Source organism: Coccinella septempunctata, chromosome 2 (genome assembly GCF_907165205.1).
Source record: "Coccinella septempunctata chromosome 2, icCocSept1.1, whole genome shotgun sequence".
Taxonomy (NCBI): Eukaryota; Metazoa; Arthropoda; class Insecta; order Coleoptera; family Coccinellidae; genus Coccinella; species Coccinella septempunctata.
Genome location: NC_058190.1, coordinates 28,038,072 through 28,061,483, shown reverse-complemented (window position 1 = coordinate 28,061,483; position 23,412 = coordinate 28,038,072). Strand labels below are relative to the sequence as shown.

At 35.9% G+C, this 23,412-nt stretch overlaps 1 protein-coding gene across 2 annotated transcripts; it reads left to right on the top strand.

The window, feature by feature from the left end:
- Positions 1 to 2,028: 2,028 nt before the first annotated feature.
- Positions 2,029 to 23,078, top strand: LOC123307228. 2 transcript variants are annotated; one of them, XM_044889456.1, is made up of 9 exons: positions 2,029 to 2,202; positions 5,546 to 5,678; positions 7,300 to 7,398; positions 9,256 to 9,394; positions 12,333 to 12,415; positions 13,206 to 13,421; positions 15,587 to 15,761; positions 18,764 to 18,858; positions 22,776 to 23,078. In XM_044889456.1, exons 1-9 carry the CDS (start codon positions 2,083 to 2,085, stop codon positions 22,910 to 22,912), a joined length of 1,197 nt encoding a protein of 398 aa, XP_044745391.1. In that variant the 5' UTR covers positions 2,029 to 2,082; the 3' UTR covers positions 22,913 to 23,078. The 2 variants fall into 2 exon arrangements, with proteins under 2 accessions (XP_044745391.1, XP_044745390.1); XM_044889455.1 differs by having other exon boundaries at positions 7,294 to 7,398.
- Positions 23,079 to 23,412: the final 334 nt, after the last annotated feature.

Here is a 23,412-nt window from a genome sequence, read left to right as displayed (position 1 = left end):
ATGGATCAAAATCAGAAAGGGGCACCGGCATTGGCGTATATGGACCTAAACTGAGGATCTCCAAAGCCCTGGGAGGTGAACCCCTCTATTTTACAGACCGAGACACTGGCTCTGTTTACGTATGCACTCGGGAGTGTCTTAAAATGAACCCCAAAGGGGCGCATATCTATGTCACCACGGAAAGCCAGGCCACGATGAGGTCCCTGGAATCACACTACCCGAGATCTCTGCTGACATGGGAGTGCCGTTATACCATAAAGCAACTGGCTAGAAACAGCAAAGTGACTCTACTATGTGTACCAGGGCACTGTGGTGTTGAAGGAAACGAGAAAGCCGATGAACTTGCAAAAAGAGCGTCAAAAGGTTAATACCTGCTGGACCTGTGCCATTCTGTGGGCTTGGAAAGTACCAATACAAGACAGCGGTCCAACAATGGGAGTTGAACAACAGATTAACCTTCTGGAGAAACACTCCTGGACTTACTCAGTCAAAGAAATTCGTGATGATTTCACCGATCGACCTACACCAGAAAACTGCTAAAGCTGTCACGAGCTGAGCTTCGGGTGATGGTGGAACTGCTGACAGGGCACTGTCGGTAAAAATATCATTTGCACCGTATGGGCAAGTCAGCAGATGAGATTTGTAGCCTCTGTGGATCAGAAGCAGAAACAGCTGAACACATGGTATGCAAGTGCCTAGAGCTGGCGGACCTAAGTAAGAACCACTCATATGGGGAAACCGGACTTGGATACTCACGAGGTAACTGCTAAGGCCCCTAAGGATGTTGTCAGTTGATACTCTCTGGTCTGACTTTCAAGAAACGACGTTTTGCGGAGGTTCGTGCAACACTTTAATGTCATCTGGTATCCAATTTCCCGCTTTCCAAAAATTTTGGACATACAAATATTAGTACAGAAGGTATAAAGTTAATCCATTTACAGATTGAAACATAGCTTAGTTAATCCATTTGTTTATTCGTCCTTCGATGAAAAAGATTATTTTGAATACTTTGATTCAATTTGCACCTTTTTGCATGTTCTCTCCGTTAATGATTACATATTTTGTGGAACAGTATTTTTCCGAACATTGACAGAAAAACTTTATGCCCTGAATGAAAACAACGCACAAGAGCTTGATACGGGAAAATATCTTGAAATAAATGAGTTATGACGTATTTGAAATTTATTTCTGGTCCAACCGGTAGTGAAGATTACTTAAGAAGGCAAACATTGAGGTTTTATTACGGAATCTCTAGTTTTCCTCTCTCTTGACCATTCCTTATACAATAAGATTGTCGTAAGGAAAATAAAGAATTACAACTACAATTACTTCGCTCGCGTTCTCTTGAAACGGCCAGTAGGCCACGTTTCTTGAAGCACCCTGTAGAAGGTGAAATGATTTATTCTAATGAGTTCTATCTTCTGCCAAAAATAATCTCAAAACACCCTGCATATCGATTGTGTTTCAAATTATCAATTCGTTTAATCTTATATAAATATAAGTGTGATATATTTTTATATATAACTAAAATTTTATGTACTATTCATCAGAATATAATTTTATCAGACAACGAGGAGATTTTTTTTCCTTGCTTTCAATACTTTTAGTTCTAACACCGTGTATAAGATTAAAATATCAAGAAGAGTCTTCGAATTTTTAAGGCCGATAGCATCACATCATGGCAAAGGCACAGCCGTCATAGAGACTTTGGAAGGCTGTGTCAAAGGCAAGTTTATATATTATGTAAATAAAAACTTTTTACTTCATGAAAGTATTGAGATGGGAGATGATAGCGACCACATAGGAAATATTCACTACACATAATTCTGGATTGACATATATTTTGTTCATTTCTCCATTCTCCCGTATAGTCCATGCCATCAAATACGATTAAGGGTGGTTCGTTTTGAAGTGAAAGGACTTGTTAAAAAGTATATAATCGAAACAATAAGGTAGGCAGTTACATCCAATCTTATCTCTTTATCTGATTAATACGTAGGTACTGAATTGTCGAAATATTTTCAGTGTAGCTCATATCGATTTCTATCGCCATAAAGTTAAGTGAAACTCTCTTAAACTCATATGTACATTAGAACGTTTTCATCAACAATGCAGATTATCGTTGGTAGTTTGCTGCTGTTCATGGCAGTTGTTACAAAAGCAGATGATTCATCAATTATGTGTACAGAGAGTTATTGCAATGTGAGTGTGTGAGTAAGATGATTAATTATTGTACCATTCGATGGCTTCTATCAGTAAGTCGAAAATTGAGAGGTGCAGAACGACTGCAGCGTAACGCGCAAGTGATCCCCCCAAAAGGGCCTTATACGATATATGAGATCGAAATTTCAAATGCAAATTGCAGATTCGGATTCAGCGGAAAATTTCACATCCGAATTGGTTGAAACCAAAAGTTTTTCGTCAATTTTTGTGCGCTATGGAGTGTTTTTGTTCAAAAATCCGGCGGCTTTCATTCAGATCAGGATGCAAAAATTTTGTTTGTATGAATTTCACATATTTTTAAGAGCAGAAAAGCATTGCGTTAAGCAGTTGAGAAATTAAGAATTACCATATATTTGTTTTTACTGTGTCTCAACGCATTCTTATTAGCGAATCTACAAATCTACACGCCTGATAACAAAATTCGAGGCGAACAGGCTATTTTGGAGTGTGAGGAAAAACTGTAGAGTTAATGGTTATCTTTCATCATCTTGTTATTATTCATAATTTGCAAGGAAATTGAATGAGCCAAAGGCGAGAATGAAGACAAGAATGATGCCGCGAACTCTTTTTCATCAAAATAACAAAGGTCAAATTCTGGAGAAATATAAATACCCAATCTTGTTTGTAGTTAACCAGACTCTTTGGCTGATAAGCTTTACGATGACTGCACTTGAATCCTCCAGGATGATTCATCAAGGGTGGCCTTATTTTGGAATCTGTATTGGAAGAAATTTTACAAAATCAGCTAGAAAGAGTGTTTTCAACTATTTTCTTTTTTGTTTTTTTTTGCAAGAGTTGGAAAAGGTTGGAAAGAAGTTGCAACACTAGAAACTATCGTTTTTATTTCGTAGAAATTTTTTCCATAAACCCAATTATTTAATGGAAGGGAAAATATACTTTTGTTCACAGAAACTCTTTATCTAATGTTTATTATTTCATTTCCTTGTGGGGTCATTCTCTGGTTTTCCACAGGATAATAATTTGACTATCCACGTTCCTATTGTCCTGTGGAAAACTGTATATCTAACTTCTGTATGTGAATTTATCTCCTAAACAGATGAAAATAACTCATTAAATGTTAAATCAAAAAACAAAGGGCGTACTCTAACAAAACTTCAATAGCATTCAATGCCATTTTGCATATTTCAATTCTAAAAATTGAAACAAAATCTTGAACGCGTGCGTTCGTCTTCCCCCATCAGACCATTCAGAAGACACATAGACATATAGACATGGACCGTGCCTTCCCTTTCTATATATGCATGAAATACGGTCAAAAAAAGTGACAGAGAGAAACGCACGTCGGGAATGCAGTTGTCTCTTTCTAGAATTTTGATTGGCCTACACTCACCTCTATGTGAACAAAAAAGAGACAGGTAAATTCCCGACGATCATTTCTCTCTTTCTATAAAAAAAGCCAATTTCATGCTGACATTGCTCAGTCCATGTCTCTATGTCTATGAAAAGACATCACCCCTCCGCATGTCGTTTCGTTTTGGGTAATGTGCACATTAGCCGGCTAAAGATGAAATTCCCTAACGCAGAAGACTATTTTATCGAACTTTAGCCGGTCCTCGAAAATCAACCTAAGTTTAGCCGGTTAATCTTAAATTTTTGCTCACACCTATCTTTAGTCAGAACATATACATTAAGAACTTGCTGGATTGGGGAATGATCTTGAACATTTCTTTTGTAATTACCTGGAAAGTGGGCCTAATGTTGTCTTGAACCCCATGTGTTGCTCCAATGTTTATTCAAAGCATTTGTTGTTCCGCCGAACATACAACTTCCATGTCTTCCATTGGCCTCATAAGTGCACTGTAATCAATTGCTGCATTGTAATTCAATTGGTGAATGATGTTAAACATTTTGTTTTCTAATTAGCCTGCAATGTAATAGATTTGGCCTTGAAACTGTAATGATATAAATGTAGACATTAAAAACTTGCTTTTCTGAATGATATTGAACATTATTCTTTGTTATTCACTATTGTTATCTAGAACCTCATGTATTGATTATATATAGATACAGTGTGTTCCAACGAAAACTCAACAACTCGGTTTCCGGTTCTAAACTGAAAACGTGGAAAATCGCTAGGACCGTCAATATCTGATTCCCCTAACGGGGGTGTGCACAACCCCTTTATTTTGAATAGGGATGAGGGGTGTTGCGATACCTCATTTTGCAGATCTTATCGAGTACTATCTGATCCTGAAATTTCGCTTCAAAATTTCCAATGAAAAAGCGTCTTCACTTGGGCGCGAATATTTGAAATTCTTGATTTCCCGGTTTCCTAGGCAAATTTTCCCAAATTTTCTTCCGCATTAACCTGCTACGAAGTTTGAGAAAGGTTAAAAAAATTTATAAATCGGATCAGCTGTTTTTACGCACAACTATGATGAGGGCTCCATTCCACGTATGTAGAAATAGGAAAACAGGTTGGAATATTTCAGTTATCTGGAGTTTCTTGAGTTGTGCATTGCGTAATTTCAATCCTCTCATTTTCCAGATAAACAATTAAAATTTTTGATCCGTTATTAAGGAGAACACAGTTTTAGATGAGACTGAAATGACTGAATACATGAGAAAACAATAATTTCATTGGGGAAAAAATAGATCGGACAAAACATATGCAGAAGGAAAGATCTAACGTCCTGTGCAGGAAGACGTACGAAACAACGAAAAAGGACTAGTGGAAATCTAAATTGTTGAGAAGTGAAACGTGCCGTTATCGATCGAATTTTTTAATTTTCGTGTTTATCAGAAGACACAGAGAGGTCTCTTGGAAGAAAATAAAATGTTTCTCAAGCAAAAACTTAAAATTGAGACGCTGAAATACGTTTATTGAGTTCTGAGTGTACTTATTTTTTGACAATGACATTTTCTCCAACCCCTTAGCCGCAACCCTAACCAATAGGTCATGGAAAAACGAATCTTACCATAGCTTCAATTCAGTTTCTTTATTGTCAATATTTTAATTTCAAGTTATTACTATTGAGCATTTAATATTTTTGATTTCTTCTGCTGATTTACAACGAAACTGAAAGAAAAATAAAGGTTATAGTGAGATTCCATTTTCTTCGACCCTACACTTGGTAACTATCTTTATCACTTTAATCAATTGACGGGTAAAGCATCTTCATTTTGAGTTATTGGTTGAAGAAATATTAATAAGACTTATGCTATGCTCGCTGAATTATATTATATGATTATACATTACACATACTTTTTAGTTAGTGTTTCCATAATTTTATTCTATTCGATTTTAAAATGATAATATAGAATATACTATTGTGAATATCATTATTTTTGATATCTATAGAAATATCCCGGCCAAGCAGATCCAGCTTGTCCAACCCTACCGTCATTGTGCAATAAGACCAAATCGGATAGTGGTATATTTTTGCCATCTCCAACTCCTTGCAACTGCTGCGATTTTTGCATCGCCTACTTAAGTGAGTATAAAATTTAGGAAACAAAATATATGTAGTATTCGTTTAATGGACTTACACTCGGTTTTTTCCACATATGTAACTTTCGAAAGGAATATATACAATTATGCACTAACTGACAAAGAAACTGCAACACCCATAAGGAGCTGTTCAAATTCTAAATTTTTTTTGGTAACACATAGATAGTATAGCAAGAAGTAAATGATTAAAATTTGGGAAAAAAAACGAAGGGTTCACAATTTTTTTTATTAAATTTGTTAATAATATGTTTGTCCACCGCGGTTATCTAAACACTTAGCAACACGTCTTGGCATTGATGCAAAAAGATGGTCTATTTCTTCTTGAGGGATACTATCCTAAGCTACCTGTATTTCATGTCTCAGAGCCGCCAAAGTCCGTGGAGGCTGAGGCAAATTTCCAAGCCAACTACCCATAATATCCCAAACATGTTATGTGGGCGAAAGATCGGGACATCTCGGCGGCTAGGGCAAAAGATTCACAGGGATCGCTTCAAAAAAGTTTAAACTAACTCTGGCAACATTATATTTATATTGCTGAAATATTGGATTCTCGAGCCGGTTAAGGTAAGGGAGAACTTATGGCTCCATTATTTCTCGAAGGTAACGAGCACTGTCATGTTACCTCGAATAAAGACTACCTATTTCCATGTGCAATAGCACCCCATACCATAACGCCTTCTGTCCGGTGTATATGATGCTTAACATCAAAATCAGGTTCACGTCTTTCTCCTCGACGTCGCGTCGTCTAACCCTTCTTCGGCCATCATGTACACCCAAGGAGAATCGAGATTCATCAGAAAAGACGACCTGATGCCACTCCACATTCCAATGTTGTCGTTCTCTGCACCACTGTAATCGTTGCCGTCGATGCTCTTTCAAAATTCACTTATCTGGTGATAAATCCCGCGTACAAGTGCTCATCTAGGTATTTCAACAACAACTAAACTTCGACTTTGGATATCGTCGAACAGTTGGTTTGTTGTGAAATTTTAAAAATTTGCAAAAAATGATAACAATATTTAGTAACAAAGAATGTTTATATGAAAAATCCTTCACGACTTTTTCTCCAAATTTTAATCATTTACTCTTTAATGTACTACCTATGTTTTACCAAAAAACTTTAAAATTTAATCAGCTTCTTCTGGGTGCTGCAGTTGCTTTGTCAGTTAGTATATTTTGGGTTTTATTTGTGGAAACCAAGGCACCTTGCATTTCTATTTCAACTATTTGGAATCACTCAATAGAGTTTTCAAAGGGTGATAAATATATATTTTGAATAAATTTTTTGACATCATATTTTTAGAAAATACGTATCGAAATTATATTCCTCGAAGCTTTTTCTTGACTGAAGATACTCTTACTTTATCTTCCAAAAATCAACTATTTTTATTCATTTAGCAGCAGATAATTATCATATTAGTTTATTAATATTAGAAAGACCCAAATTTTTTGGCTTATCTATAAATATCGCTCACCATTTCAGACCACCTCCTTTGGAGAAATCAACTGAAGAAATAATCACACAATTGGCAAGGAATTCCTTATCATATTACAATCGAATATGGCTTCAAAATTATTTAGATTGTTTTATTTTTTAGATGAAGGTGACACTTGCTCTACCGGCGAAAAAACGAGTGATTCTCCTACAGAAATCTGCGGTCCAGGATTGTATTGCGATCAAACAACCGAAAAATGTCGCAAAAGTAAGTAACTGCCGTCTAGTGTTCTGCAACTGTGTGAAAGAATTGTACCTATTGAGGAACTATAAAACGCGTTGTTTGTATTTCTTGAATTCTTCGGGATTTTTTCCTCTGTAGTTGATGTGTGTAGTACAAAAAATGCATTCGTAGCACTGCAATAGCCATTCCATGTATCTGTCGCAGCTTATCATAATATCAGTCTTATTTCAATACGCCTAGGCTTTTTCAATATGACTAGGCGAATTGTAAAACAACCAAAGTAAATGAAAATCGGATAATATGACTGATTATCATTTGTGACGTGTTATAATACGCCTGACGCTTCTTAGTCTTATTGTCATTGTACGTGATGTTTTTAGAATTTGACTGTATAAAATACGTCGTATTCATAGACATAGAGGACTGAGCAATGTCAGCATGAAATTGGCTTTTTTTATAGAAAGAGAGAAATGATCGTCGGGCATTTACCTTCTCTTTTTTGTTCACATAGAGGTGAGAGTGGACCAATCAATATTCTAGAAAGAGACAACTGCATGCCCGACGTGCGTTTCTCTCTGTCACTTTTTTTGACCGTATTTCATGCATACATAGAAAGGGAAGGCACAGTCCATGTCTATATGTCTATGGTCGTATTATGATACGACTGGCAGTGTACCAGACAGGTCATAGAAATAGCTTATAGGACAAAAAAATAAGTATAATTATAGATTTGGATTATTTATTACAACATGGTCCACTATTATCACATTTGCTTCTACATTTCATATGGGATTGGAAACATATTGTTACGACACTGTAACTTGCTTGGTTTGCAAGAACACTCTTTAAATCCCTGTCCTTCGGATTTTGGAAATAATCTTAAGGAAATTACTTTATCCTCTGGAATATTAATTGTGATGTCACAATTAAATTGTGACAATCCTATCCCTCGAAACCGTCGGTTTAACAGTCCATGGATGGTACCAATTTGGTAAACATCATCATAGGAACTTTTTTTCCGCCCATTACGCTACACTACTACTACTCTTTTCTTTGGTTCATCACCAGTTCTTCATTTCTGCATAAATTGCACAATTAGTATGACAAGCCGTCAGTACTTTTACCATAAGACGAGTATAATCATTCAGAATCCAGAGGCGTATTATAATATGCCTCAAATTGTCAGTCTAACTGTGAGATCCTGCATTATTTCGGTGTTATTGCAATATGCCTAGTCGTATTGAAAAAGCCTAGGCGTATTATAATATGACTGATTTTACAATAAGACTACGACAAATCTATGTTCAAAGGTCAGTTTACAAACAGACGGATTTTACAATCCGACTGCGACATATGTAATGAAATGATTTGGCTTTCCGTAGATAACTTGGGGTCGAGACTTAGTGGTAACTCTGCTCCCGTGATCAGCAACGATTTAAGTTTTCAATCGCATGTGGTCATGGTCCCTTTTCTGTTTTTGTGGTACATACCCATAAATATTTCTAGGTATCTTGTAACAATATATTGCATATCTCATGAAATTATATGTCAATAATTTATACTCCACCATTTCTGATGTTGCCGATGGGCATGCCAATGTCATGGCGGATCAGGGAAATTAATAAATCATGTACCTACACAAAACATTCAGATAAACTTTGAAATTACAGTCGAGTGACCACAGATTGTATGGATTTCGATAATCATGGCGGATTACTGTGTAAATCCGACCTTGTGATTGGTTTATGACGATTACAGTGACTAACAAAAAACTCGTTAGAGTCACTGTAATGGCAATCGCACATGAACACCATCTACCAATTTTAGTCACTTTTTAATTATATTTTCATATTTTGTTCAATAAATATTGTTTTTTCTTAGTGACAGGTACTCTCTGCCTGAATGCTCAGGCAAAGTATGATGCAGATAAAGCAGTTGGAAAAGTTGGAGATTATCAAGTCCGACCAAGTTGTGATGGAGATGGTTATTACGTTCCATACCAATGTATTCCAGGAGGCATGTGAGTACCAACAAATCATCATTTTGTTATGGAGCAATAAGTACCTATATACGGGTTTGGTATAAAGTACGGAACCATGAAAATATCGTAACGTTCTCGGATCTTATTTCCGAGCGTCTAATTTATTTACCCAACTAATACACTAATTTATGTAGGTACAGAACTTATTCTGATGTATTTACACACTCACTAATTTACTTTCACTACTTTTCATTCTTTAATTCTTTGGAATTCGCTGTTCACTAGGCTTTATCCAGAACACTAACTAACTTTCGAGCCCACCGCGCATCTTTTATATCGATACGCCCCTGCTCGGGAATATTTTCTCAGCACCGAGAGCAATTCGCGAATCTAATTACCGTAACCGTTGAGGGCGCTGCGAAATGAAAACAAACTTTGACGTTTGTGAGTACTCTTTTCGAGATTTGTACGGCCTAACAGAGTTTTTCTAGTAAATCAAGATATTTATCGGAAGTGAATTGACTGATTTAGTTTTGTGAAGAAAAATAAACATTCTTTGGAAATACTTCATTTAAAAGGGATGAATTGTGGAATAAAATCGAGCGATGATATTGGTGATCCACTGTACCTAGACACAAAATCCTATTATTTCACAGATTCTTTCTTGAATTAAACCTAGCTAATAATGTTGAGGCAGCATATACTGAGTTTGTGGAGTTTTTATTTAAAGTATTTCAATTCCATGTTATGATACAGAGGTATTCCTCATACTGAAATCTCAAGAGACATAAATATGATTCAGCTCATGGAACAAGTTCTACAGATGAGAAAAAGTATTCATTTAGAAGTATGAAAATTATGAAATTGTATTTCTAAATCATCAATTGAATTTAGCAGAAAACTCTCGCAAAGAAAAATCGTTTAACCTTACTCCTGCCAGTTGAAAGTACTGGTATAAATACCTTTTCCAATATTTTTTCGAAATCAATATTTCTATTCAGAAACCCAGACAATAATCCCAATATAACTTTTCCAAATAATAATTATAATACTTTGTTGGACAACGTGAGATAAGAAAAAACATAAGGAACTAAACTTGTTTTGACTTTGCAGTACTGACAAAGTAGTTTCGTAATTCAGTCGGCAGAGGGCGTCTAGATTTTTGGATTCGCCAATATACCCGATGTTCACGATGTTTCGAGCGGCGGCAGGAGCGTATTAAGGGGATTCGGACGGTACAATATGTTTAAAGCGAAGATGATGATATTGTTATAAAAAAATTTCTTTTTCTTACTTCACTAAAATAAATGAAAACATGCAGTAATCGAGTAAAGTTATAACTTTCAATTTCGCACCTTATTATTATACATTTCCTTGAATTTAAAGTTTTGAAACCCTTAAGGTGCGTAGAGACATAGAACAAAACTTCGTATCGTAACTCCATCGAGTAACAAGTCTTGACGACACTGCGTAACTGCGTAACCACAGATTACAGAGTTTAGATGTAAAGGTGCGTACAGACATAGAACAAAACATCGTATCGTATTACAGTGCTTAACGCCGTAACGTAGTACCTAATATCTACTCACTCTGGCGTTGAAGTCTCCAAGGAGAATAATTCGTTCCCGTTTTGGGATTTTACTTAGGCCCGGTACTTTCACCTTCAAATAAATTTTATTCACTGTCAATAAGTATCCGTCAAATAATTTCCTATCTGAAGGATACCTTATTTCGGTGCTTTCAGATGAAATTATTTGACGAATAACAATTCTATGAAAACATGGTATACTACTTTTCACTGATTAATGTAACATAAGAGACCGCATTGTAGAAATTGTCATAATTTCAACTACAAAGCAAATATTTCGTGGAAATCACTCAAAAAATAGCCATACATCCAGAATCTTAAAAATTCAACCAATAATGACGTACCGACATTCGATCTATGACAAATAAAATCTTATTAACGAGTTTCAATGACAGATTTATTCGATGAATAACACTATCTGAAACTGAAAAAACAGCATTTTTACTTATCCTCCGAATAAGACTTATCCATAGAATAAATTTATTTATTCGCACGTGAAAGTACGGGGCCTTAATGTAGCAACGAGTGTTTCGTAGAAAGTAGGTATCCTTTAAATTGTCAGAGGGGTTCAAAGTGGGTGCGTGTATTGCAATGATGTTCACAAACGTGATATTTGCTGCAGAAAAGCTATAGGTATAGGGTCATTATACGTTCTGAGATGCCAACTGGATTTTCGGTTAGTTTGGCGACCAGGTCGTTTCTAATAGCAAAGCCGACGCCATGTTGTCTGATTTCGAATTCCGGCAAGAACTTCCAGAAAAAAGTAAACGCTTGTTTTACAAAGCTCAGTGAACTCTAAAAGGTCTTTTAGACCAAGCTACCTTCGTCCGAAAAGCGTGTCTCGCTTAAGGCAACTATGTATATTGCAATGGATGCTCGTTGCAGTTCCTTACCGATTAGGGCGGTACGCCTCTCGGGTCGGTCAGCCTTGGGGTTGTCTATCAAGGTTCTGACGTTCCATGCTGCAAAAGCTATGAGCTTTTCATTGGTGGTTGTACGATGATTCACTTGCTCAGGCATCCTCCCCCGGAGATCCGAATGGGAGGGTATTTTACCTCCGGATACAAATTTTGTCCCGTTCGACTAATCCATCTTTTTGTAGGAGCTGCGTTAGAAGGTGTTTTTAGAAGCTGGTAACGATTTCAGTGCAACTTTGGTTGCGGTTTCGACTAGATTATCTTGTGGTACGGGTATCCTGAGACGACAAGGTCTAAGACGGAGAACTTAAGCAATGCAGAGAGCCGTTTACGTTCAGGCTAACGTGCTGTGCGTACTTCAACTCTCTATACTCAATACTCATAATCTGTTTTGTTCTATGTCTATAAGCACCTTAACTGTTTGTAATTCTCGAACCCAATATTATTTGATCTGCATTTTATTCTGTTCCAGATGCTATTGTGTTGATAAAGATGGAAACAGGATATTTGGCAGCATAGAAAACAACGGTAGAGCGGAGTTCGATTTACCTTGTAGTAAGTAACTTTAGAGAACATACATATACTGAAATTATAGGTATCTAGAATTTTGAGCTTAATTTCTTGAGCTTCAATATTGCGCGAGAAATCCAAAACTACTGTTATTGAGATTGAAGTATACCTTGAGAATTTGATCCACTAATTATGTTTATGAAATAAGTTCAATGTTTTCATTTTATCCCAATTTCAGTATTTTCAGTTAAGGCGACTTCATACAAGGCGAGTCTTTGACTCGTACAAATATTTTAACAGAAGATTCTTGAGGTAAAAATTTTTTTTCCGATTCGACCATGATAAAATATATTGCCATTTTAACTTTTCATATACTCAGCTATGCCACTATGCCACCCCTGGTACAACCAAATTCCCTTCAGAATAACAAACAATTTCAATATCAAATTGCACGGAAACAGCGCATTATACGAGAATCTGTAAAGAATACTTTCAGTTTGCAAAACCTTCAAATATTCTTCGGATTTTTGGTATTTTTAAGGTAGGTAATGATCATAATGAGAAAACTGGAAGAAGTGGGTGACATCTTTTGTTCGAAAAAGATTCATCCAATAAATGAAAAACTATGCATATTCCGAAATTCATTTCATTCGATAAAACCGTGTGTGAGATAGAACTGGGAATAACATTTCTTCTGTCGGTTTCAAGCTGTTTCTTTTGACCTCAAGATTATACTGTTAAAATATTTGTACCAGTCAAAGTGTATTTGAATTGGAATCTCAAACGTTAACCAAACTTGTGTACTAATTACTTATTAATTATTTCTCAATTTCAGCATGTTCAAGAAATTTCAATGAAATGGGCAACATTGTAGGTAGAAAGCTTCGGCCAGGGGAATACTTCAGATGTGCTCAAAATGGAGCGTATGAGCCTCTACAATGCATTTATGATACTACATGTCTTTGCGTGGATACAATGGACGGAGCTCCTACATACAAAAATGCAATACCAGTAGAAATTTACGCTTTATCGAACGATACTTTACCTTGCTGTAAGATATCCGTATGTTTATATTTTAAACTTATTATTTCAGTTTTAAATCTGAATATGTACGGGGAGTCTGGGAGAGTTGAACCCCTTTTCACTCTGCAGCCACTTAAGTTTTATCTGTAAATGGTAGCAACTCATTTTTTTGCGTGGAGATATTGTAACGTTTTCTTCGCTTAATTAAAACGTCCGACTGATAAAAATTATTTATTTGCACTTACACTAACACTTATAACTAACAAACTATATGTCACTACCATTTTTTTACACTCGTATTTTTTTTCACTAGTTCGTCGCTTGAACTATGAACTATAACTGTACTTCACTACTTGCTCCTCCGCTGTTCTTAATATAGGCGCCGGAAACATTCCCGCGCCTTCGCGGTCGTTCCAGAATAAAGCGACCGCTCTGGTTCTCGAAAGGTCCGACCGTAAGAGCCGGACTGGTTACAATATTATGCCCAAATAGGTAACGATAGATAATAGTACAGAGATGGTGAGATGAACATTTTGAGTTCTTTTTTTACAAACCGAAAATTCGCTCATGTATCTCTAACCCATGGGAGAGTTGAACAGGGGGCGAGAGAGACTTGACCATAAGCTTGTTTATAAGGAAAAACAATGAAAGAAAACAATTTCCAATGACCAAAGATTGTCTATGTCAAGGTTTTCATGATCAGATGTATCAGCGTATGAAAAATACATATTTTCTATTTCAGAGTCACTCTCACTTATTTCCGAGATGCTTTTTCCTTTTTTGAACCTTCTTATATTTTCTATAGTTATTTATAGTATTAATAAATTTTCTTTTTTGAAGCAAACTATTATCTAAGCTCAGTGCGGGAAACTCAAACCATTTATAATGTCTTCCGACCATAGCATAGATCAAAACCTGTTAGTTTGTTTTCTTGAAACTTTTACAACTATTATCAAAAAGGCTCATCGTTTGTAAAACAAGATTATACAATGAAAGCAATAACACTAAATCACGCTACGCACCTATTAAACTTTTCAGACAGTGTAACAAACAAAGATAATTCAATTTCTTACTTCCTAACAAGAAATCACGTTCAACCCGCTCACTCCCGAACTGTCCTGATGGCGGCCAAAATGGAGCCGCCACTAGTTGTGCCTTGAGTATGTCGCAAGCTATTTACGATACCGGCAGCGCGAAATTTTAATTGAAATATTTGAGGTGGTTCAAGTCTCCTACCTGAGCAAGTCTCCCGGACTCCCCCTACATACAGAAATGAAGGAAATAGCGTTGCTACTGTTCAAATGAGTGTTCTGAACTCTTGTATAGAATGACTGAACCACGATTAATCTGTTTCCTTTCTGCCGACGTTTTACTGCCGCCTCCAAGGCCTGTTATTGACATATACTTGCCATCTTGAATACAAACTTTTTTATGAAATTATTAATTTCTTCCTTCTGTAAAAAATAGCTCATCTCCAAAAACATCCATATTGCGTTCGAAAATAATGCCCACTTTCTTAATGAAATTTCTTCTTGGACTTACAATAAAGAGTAGTATGTCGTAGCGTCATACGTTCACATTCCAACAGTGACTCGAAAAAAATTGGACTGCTACCAGAGATATAGAGATATAGAGATCTACAGGGTGTTTCATGAGTCGTTGGCCATAGCCTAATGGTGAATCCAGGTCATCCGGGCCTTTCAGAAAACTTGCTTATTTTGTATCCTAAAGCTATTAGTTTCGGAGATACTGGGTGATTAATGAATATTGACCTAAATTTGCGATAGCCGTAACTCTGGAATGCAAGGTCCGATTTCGATCAGATTTTATCGGTTTGTTCACTTTCAAACGGCTCATGAAATATCAATATTTTTAGGGCGTTACTCAGAATATCATGATTTTTCATTCAAGCCCCAAAATCGAAAAAAGTTTTCTGAAAGGCCCGGATGACCTGGATTCACCATTGGGCTATGGCCAACGACTCATGAAACACCCTGTATATCTCTGACTGCTACTCACACACACTTCGGTCATGGCACGATCGCCGCAAAAAAGCTATGTTTAGAAAATACAATACTTCATGAAGATTCTATAATTATCCCTGAGATTGTAGATTGTAGAAGATTGGTCGGAACTTATTTGAATTCACCACACTTTTTACCTATTTCTGCAATAATAACCCTCAAATTCCAGTCAACAAAACAGTTAATATGGAAGGCAAGTTTTTCAGAAGATGTGAAGAATTACATATGAACAGAACGAAGGAGATTGAGGATAAAAAAGAAGACTACGACAAAGTACTCGCATACGAATTGCCGGATTGTACACCCGATGGAAATTATGCCCCTGTGCAGCAGAATATCACACAGTGAGTATGCTATGTCCCAATTATTCAAGAAGTAACCCAACAAAGATCCATCATTTTCAAAGCCTTCGGAATATTCCTATTCTTCTTGAGAATATTAAACCCCTCGTTACATTTCCAATGGCCCTTCGGTAGTCGCCATCCGATGTGTCTTACTCCAGATTCGGTTCAATAATTATCCCGAGATTCTCGGAGGTCCCGTTTTTGGCGAGCATTCGATGGTTTCATGGGCGGGCACATTCTGGAAATCTGGCAGTGGGCCAGGACGTCTACGGACCCCAGAAAATGTCTGGAGGGTGAAGTAGTAGTCCGGGAGGCAGGGCCTTTTTTTTTCAAGGAATTTCATCCCGGCTGAAATCAATACTGTATGTTGTAGTCACATTGCAAATGACGAAACTGCCCGTCAGCTGGTCAAGTGATTTTATCAGGGCTGAAATTTTCTATATGTAATATTGATATTAATCAGAAACATAATAGTGAAGTCAGCCGATCGGCGGAGGGTGTGAAATACGTCAGTCGAGCACGTGAACTTGGGAAAAAAATTTGAAAGTCAAGTGATTTCATCCCGAATGAAAACACCTCCATATGATTTCTTACATATATGGAAATATAAAAATGACCGTCAGCTGCGTGTCTAGCGGGGGAAAGACCGTCAGTCAGAGCAAAAATGTATGAGCGCGCTCATGCATTTATACGGCGCGCGGAATTTTAAATTATAAAAAATGAATTCAAAGGAGATTTCAGGACTCTGAACTTTATTTATTCCTTTCTCTGAACTCCAAATGAGAGTCAAAACAAAATTGAAAATTTCTACCTTTTCTGCAATCGTCGCTCGAATCTGCTGATATGATATGAAATATTACATATCATGTATTTGACAAAAAATGAAGTAAAATGAATAGTCATTTTAATGATGAAAAAAATCATATGCATTGCATTTGAAAAAATGAAGATAAATCGATTTGAATTTCGTCATGTTGATAGCCTTTTTGTGGATACTTCATATGCTAGAGATGCTTCATTATAACTGGCTATGATTCTTTGAAGTCTTGTCTTTCAATCCACGTAAAGCTGTTATTGGTATGTGCAAGGGTTCGTGGATTATAACTAAATAACATAGCCTCTACAGATAGCATTTTTTTGTCAAAATGACAAATATTTCGAAAACTATTGAAGAAAAATATGTGGAAAGGAAAGTATACTAAAGCATGTAGGAAATTTCAGGGAATGAAAAACAATACTGAATATATAGTATGCGCCATTTGAAAAATTAAAGTCAACCTCCATTCCCCTTTTGTGGGACATCCAATATATTCGAAAATATTTTTAGGTTGTGCTTATCTTGGAGTAATTCAAGTTTGCATCAAAAAATGAAAAAAAAAGTATAGTGGGACAGCTCTGTACAAAAGTCTAGAGGGGCATGAACATACGTCCAAAACTGGTCGCCTTGGAAATAAATGAACAAATCAAAAAAAGAAGATTATTAAATACTGTGTTATTTCATCTAATCATATCCCAACCTTGATCAATTAAGCTTGATTATCTATGTGGAGGTTTTCCTGGATCTTCTTGCAGTTCGATACAGAGAAATTATAGAGTCATTTTTTCTGCCAAAATTTGGGGACGGGAACTTTTGAGGGTATACTTCCACGAGTGCCTCATTTCTTTGAAAGGCGCTCCCCTGAAGTGACAAAATCTTTTGAAGTCCCATTAGAGCACATAAAACTTCTTCGAAACTTAATTTTTCATTCAGAAACACATGTTTCACCTTGACTCATCATTGCAAACTATGTCCAGAGGAGCCCGCCCCCTAAGGACGCATTTTTTTTACTTTACTTAATAAGAAGGTTGCGGAATGGGGTAAAGTTCAACAGTAAAATGCTGCATTTCTTTGGAGAGTTGTCTTTATAACCCGAATACCCGTTGAGCAAATTCGGTGATAACCCCTGTTGCATAGGGAACAGGCAGACAAAAAAGAGTTGTTTAGATTGAGAAAACATGCAAATCACCCCAAAAATTCAAAAGAAGCCAGATATTCAAAAATTAAAAAAAAAGTAATTTTCCTTCAATAGTATTTAGATTCAGTATCGATTCACCTTAAGTAGCTTTTTGTTGAGCTCCCACATTTTGCACCTACATGAAGTCGATGAGAATCGACTTACGACACCCAAATCATCTCGATCACTCGATCACTCGATCAAAAAATCGAATAAAAATTCGAGTTGTATGCATATGTGAGCTTGCTCAGAATTTAAATATAATAAGGTATAATATAGTAAGGAAATCAAGGAGACGGAAATTAAGTAAATTTTCATAAAACTGTCCCCGAAAGCGATGTAGAGATGTGTCAGCTTCGGATAAAATTTCCAGTAAAACTCTAATGAAATCTTCAGCATTAATACCTACATTAATCTACTGTAGGGCAATATGTATCTGCTCCAACTGTATCCTCGAAGACCACGAGCGATTAGAAAGATCTGATGATAAGAACGTAGAACCATCTCCTGATCCCTCCACATCCAAACCACTTGCTCCAAAACAGAGTGTGCTAAATGTAATTTTTATACACAATTTAAATGACTATACAATTTGTTTAGTTTTATACACCTAGAACTCTATATACTAGAAAGGTGTACCTATTATTTGAAACGCTCTTAATGCGTGCATGAATATTGACAATTTGTGCGTTGTTAGTAATTTTTTAGTCCAATAAAATAAATGCCTAACTTTGACGATAGATGACTTAAATTACAAAAAAAAATGTTTTTGTGCCCCCGAAAGTTGAGCCCTGGTGGAAATTGTAGTGAACTTCAATTTATTTGAGAGGCCCAACGTCGATTGAAACCTTCTCCAGTTTTTTCCCAATTTTTAGGTACCAAGACCATAATCTCTCTAGGCTAGCATATTTATGAATATTTCAAAAAAACTATCATCAATGCAATTTCTCTTTCATATGATGAATTTGGGGTTTGGAAAAAAGTGGGTAATTTTTTTTCATTTTGCAGCAAATACTGTATGACACCACAAGGAATTCCCCTCACCGAGTATATATTAGAGAAAATACCTTCAAATGCTAAACTACTCTCTAATATGAACTGCAGTAAGTGAATGGAACATTAATCAAAATCACTCACCTAATGAACCTCTCGACTTAGTAGGGGGCTGATAAAAAAAGAAATCATTATGTTTATTGATAGGATTTCTGAAATGTAACCAAAAGAGTGTCCGGTTGATGAAAAAAAAGTGCGGGTTAGTTAGTTGTACCTACTTTTAACAGTCAATTTTTCACTTGATTTTTTGAAAATGGAACGATTTTCAATTGAGCTAAGAATTGCTTCTATAACATTGAATTGGAATGAGTTGGTGGTTTCGACAACAGTTCAATTTTCAAAACCGTAATTTTAGCAATTATTGCCAGGTGTTAGTGAAGTTTTGCCAGAAATATAGCTGCGCGTAATCGAAGACAGGGTGTTAACAAATTCAATGCTCACCACTTCTATCTTTCAAACCATACCTACCAGATAGAAATGCCGTTTATTGACAAGAAAGTTCTACTTTTATGAGTCCTCCAACATGGCGTCACTCAAATCTTAAAATGGAATATATATCATATTCCAAAGTTGCTTATATCTTTATTTCACTAACAAATCCCATGAAATTTCGAACTTCTTCAATCTTCAATGTTATCGTAATTTAGTAAAATTATACCATTTTTATTTAAATCGGCCTTCTACATTTAAAGATACGACTTTCAAATTTTTTTTCTTATGTCAGCCATATTGAATTATTCCATTAAAAAATCAATGATGGAAAAATTATATTCAACACACGACTCAGTTTGTTCGAATTCGAATCGAGAAAGGGAATTTTGAAGATATTTTTGAAAATGTCTGCACTCGTACAAAGAAGGCCAAAGGAACTTTATATTCGGTATTGTAAAATGTATGCATCAAAAACGGAAAAAAACGTAATATTTCCCAATATTTCATCCAACAATGGCTAGGAGCAGCATACGTTATACGTTCAAAAATCATCAATATGCGTAAAGAAGAATCATTTTTATTTTATAGCATTTTTCCGTTCATTCATAAATACGTAGTAGTTGGAGAGCCGACGATGCTAAATCGGGATTTACTCGAGCGTCGTGGAGACATAGTGGATTTCGAAGATTAGATGATAGAAAGAAAAAAAAGTTTTATGATGAATGCACTTTCAGCGGTAGGGAAAGCGTCTGCAGAGTCTCAAAGATATAAAAAAAATCGTCAGGTGTACATACTCGAACGTGTCAGATTAAGATATTGTATATGCCCTACGTGTCTCTGATAAGGATTTCTTGTTAATCTGACAGTTTGCGCGGTGGGGCTGGCTTTACGAATATTTTTTCGAGCATGTCAGATTTTTAGAGGATATGTTAATTGGACCCAAAGAAAGCTCTTTTTCAAGAGACTGATAATTCGGACGGGATGCAGGGTCACAGCGGTTCTTTGAAAATGCTAAAAAAAATCGTTACTTGTACATACTCGAGCGTGTCAGATTTTTATACAGATGGTTAATATCGGTGTTGCAGACGTGTTGACTCATCAATCTGACAATAACCGGGGGGGAGGGGGGTGTTAACCTGACTGTTGGAAGATGATAACAAGGCATTTTTTTAAGATATTTCCCTTCCTGTACCTTTGCTCGTTTCTGTATTCATTATGAAACTTGTAGAATTCTATAGAACTTTTGTCTGAAGCAATTTTTCATACCTTCAACCGTTTTTGAGCTAGAGGGTGATAAAGGCGAGGAGCTTAGCCACACGAAAGACGAAAGGCCAAGGTCAATGTAGAAACCCAGTCTAAGATACATATTGCTTCGAACAAAATTTGTAGAAAATATTATGCTCTACAACCTTTATAATGAATGCGAAAACAATTTGAAGCCCAGGTGAAGAGATAATTAAAAAAACTGGTGACCTTTATGGCCAATTTTATTGTTTCGACTTACTGAAACTGTCAGATTATCTTTTTTTCCGCTATTCTTGAATCATTAGCTTCAATTCATTCTCGTCACACTTAATCTTAATCTGGCACGCTCAAGTATGTATGTACAATGATCGTTTCAATAAAAATTGTATATAATATCATTCATTGACGATGATATCGAAGAATTTCAAAATTTTATGGAAATCAAAGAAAAATTGAGATTTGAGGAATGTTATGAAGGACTCACAAATGCAGGCCTTTTTTTTTGTCAATAAACTGAATTTCTATCTGGTATAGTTTGGAAGATAGTAGCGCGGTGACTGTGTTTAAGGCTCAGGTTTAGGATAGTCCATACTTATAATTCAATGATTGTTGCATTGCATCGATATCATGGACAGTAGAGCATCCATAGATCTCAGTATTGAATCAAAAAGTAACATTTTATATTCCACTTCACATGTTCAATGAAGTTTGACATCCACATAATAGTTATTTTCCTATCAAGTGCGGAAAGTGATACTTGCCCGCACGAAACTGCCGTTGCCCGAACGATGCGAAGCAGAGTTCGGGTAAGCAGTTGAGTGCGGGCAAGACACTTTCCGCAAGAGTTAGGAACAATATTTTTTCTACAAGCGCTTGAAATATATAAATATATCCATTTCACGAAACAGATCGTATCTCATTTGATTAATTCATATATAATGACAGACGTAATTCTGCATGTCGTCACCATGGCTTTCTCATCGTTGGCGTTCGGTGCATAGAGATATGATAGAATTTAATGTACTCTATAATATTTGCGTGCGGGAAAAACCCCTGCTAATCCATTCCCGCACGCAAATGCGTGCGGGAAAGAAATAGCAGGCGTTTTTCCCGCACGCTTTGGGAAAGTGACTCTTTGCAACTTGGAATGCGTGCGGGAAAAAGGTTGAACGCGCACGCTTGTAGAAAAATAAGTTAGCAGATTAAAATCAGTGCACTCACAATTTGTCAGCCTTCACTTCTTGAGGTTGAATTAAGATGTCTAAAACACTGGTGTGTGCACTTGTCACTTTTTGCAGGCATCAACATTTCAGAAAATCGGGGATATGGGATCAGTTTCGTGGCGGCGCCACCATGTCATTTGCTTCCTTCTATCCTTGTTCTATCAAAGGAAGTCCAAGATACTCTCTCGTTTTATTTTGTTTTTCGTTGATATCGAATATCGATCAACGAGTGCAAAATAAAAACTGGCCCATTTTGTCAGCTGTTAAGGAATATTTGTGATTTACAGTTCAATTTTCTTTGTAAAAACAAATTTGTCAACATTTCAACACTACCGAATAAAGGTTCAAAGGAGTATTTACTGTTCTTCTTCAAGATAATTTCCGTTTGACAAGTTGAATTCGTGAGGGGGGTAATTCAATATGATTTTAATAAAACACAATTGATTGGTCAAATATCCAATATATTCAGTTGATAGAAAGGTAATTTTCACTATATCTATTCAGGAAGAATATTTGAAGAACAAACTCGAATAGATTTATGTATTTCTGATTTTCAATACATGCTCACAATTCACATTACGTATTTCCAATACAGATTCTTTGAAATATTGCTGAAGTTTCCATAAAACTTAGCTATATCGGTCCCGAATGTTCATTCATCTGATTTGGTTCTGCTTCAAATTCCAACAACACCGAATTATTAGCTGTAGTTCTTGATTGTCCATACAGAAACCTGAACTTACTGAACGACATGTTGAATAAATGAATGTTCTACACCCCTTTCTCGAAACTAATACATTTTCACACACCAATAATCGCTTATAAATACAACATATTCGTACGTCGTAGGAAATTATTTTCAAATATCAATTGACAATGCTCTGTCAAATTCTAAACAGCGCTACCTACAGTGGGAAAAACGAAACTGGTCCGATATCCCCACGAAATTAAAAACAATATCGAATCAGTGAATACACCAGAGTTTTAGACATCTTAGGTTGAATTAACTTAATATGAGATATGTCAAAAGTATAAATTTCGTTTCAATTACTTTTATTAATTTATAGAGTGTGCAATGGCTCTAAGGATTATGTCGTCTGAAGAAAAGCCCTCATGTCTGAAAAATGGAAACTATAATCCAAAACAATGCAGACGCGGAGCCTGCTATACAGTGGATGAAGATGGAAATCAGATAATTTCATGAAAAGGGAAGAAATGTGAAAATAAGTTTTTAAATCGGTAATACAAATATAATTCGAATTCGATTCGCTATCTTGTTATGCTGTACATATATTATTTTGAATCGCCTCACCTTCTTCGATGTCAAATTCATAATAAATGAATGAATGAATAAATATTACCAAACATAATGAATAATAAATTTGTACATTTTCGAACTCATAATTACCTTAATTTTTTGAGCAGTTACCAATTATCTTCTATATACATAATGAAAATATTTATTGTTTTATAAGGAGCAGTGCCAACCCTCGGGTTTTTTTTATTATATTATTATTATATTATTAATGGACGATCGAAGACGGACAGAAAATATGAGATTTGACTGGAAGCACATGATTTGCTTTTAAAAAGTTTCACATTTGTAACTTCAAAGACAAAAAAGTTATGAGAACTTTACGAAATTGTCAAACTCAAAAACGAAGTATCGTAGGAGGCTGGGGTTTTCACCATTTTATTTGCTTT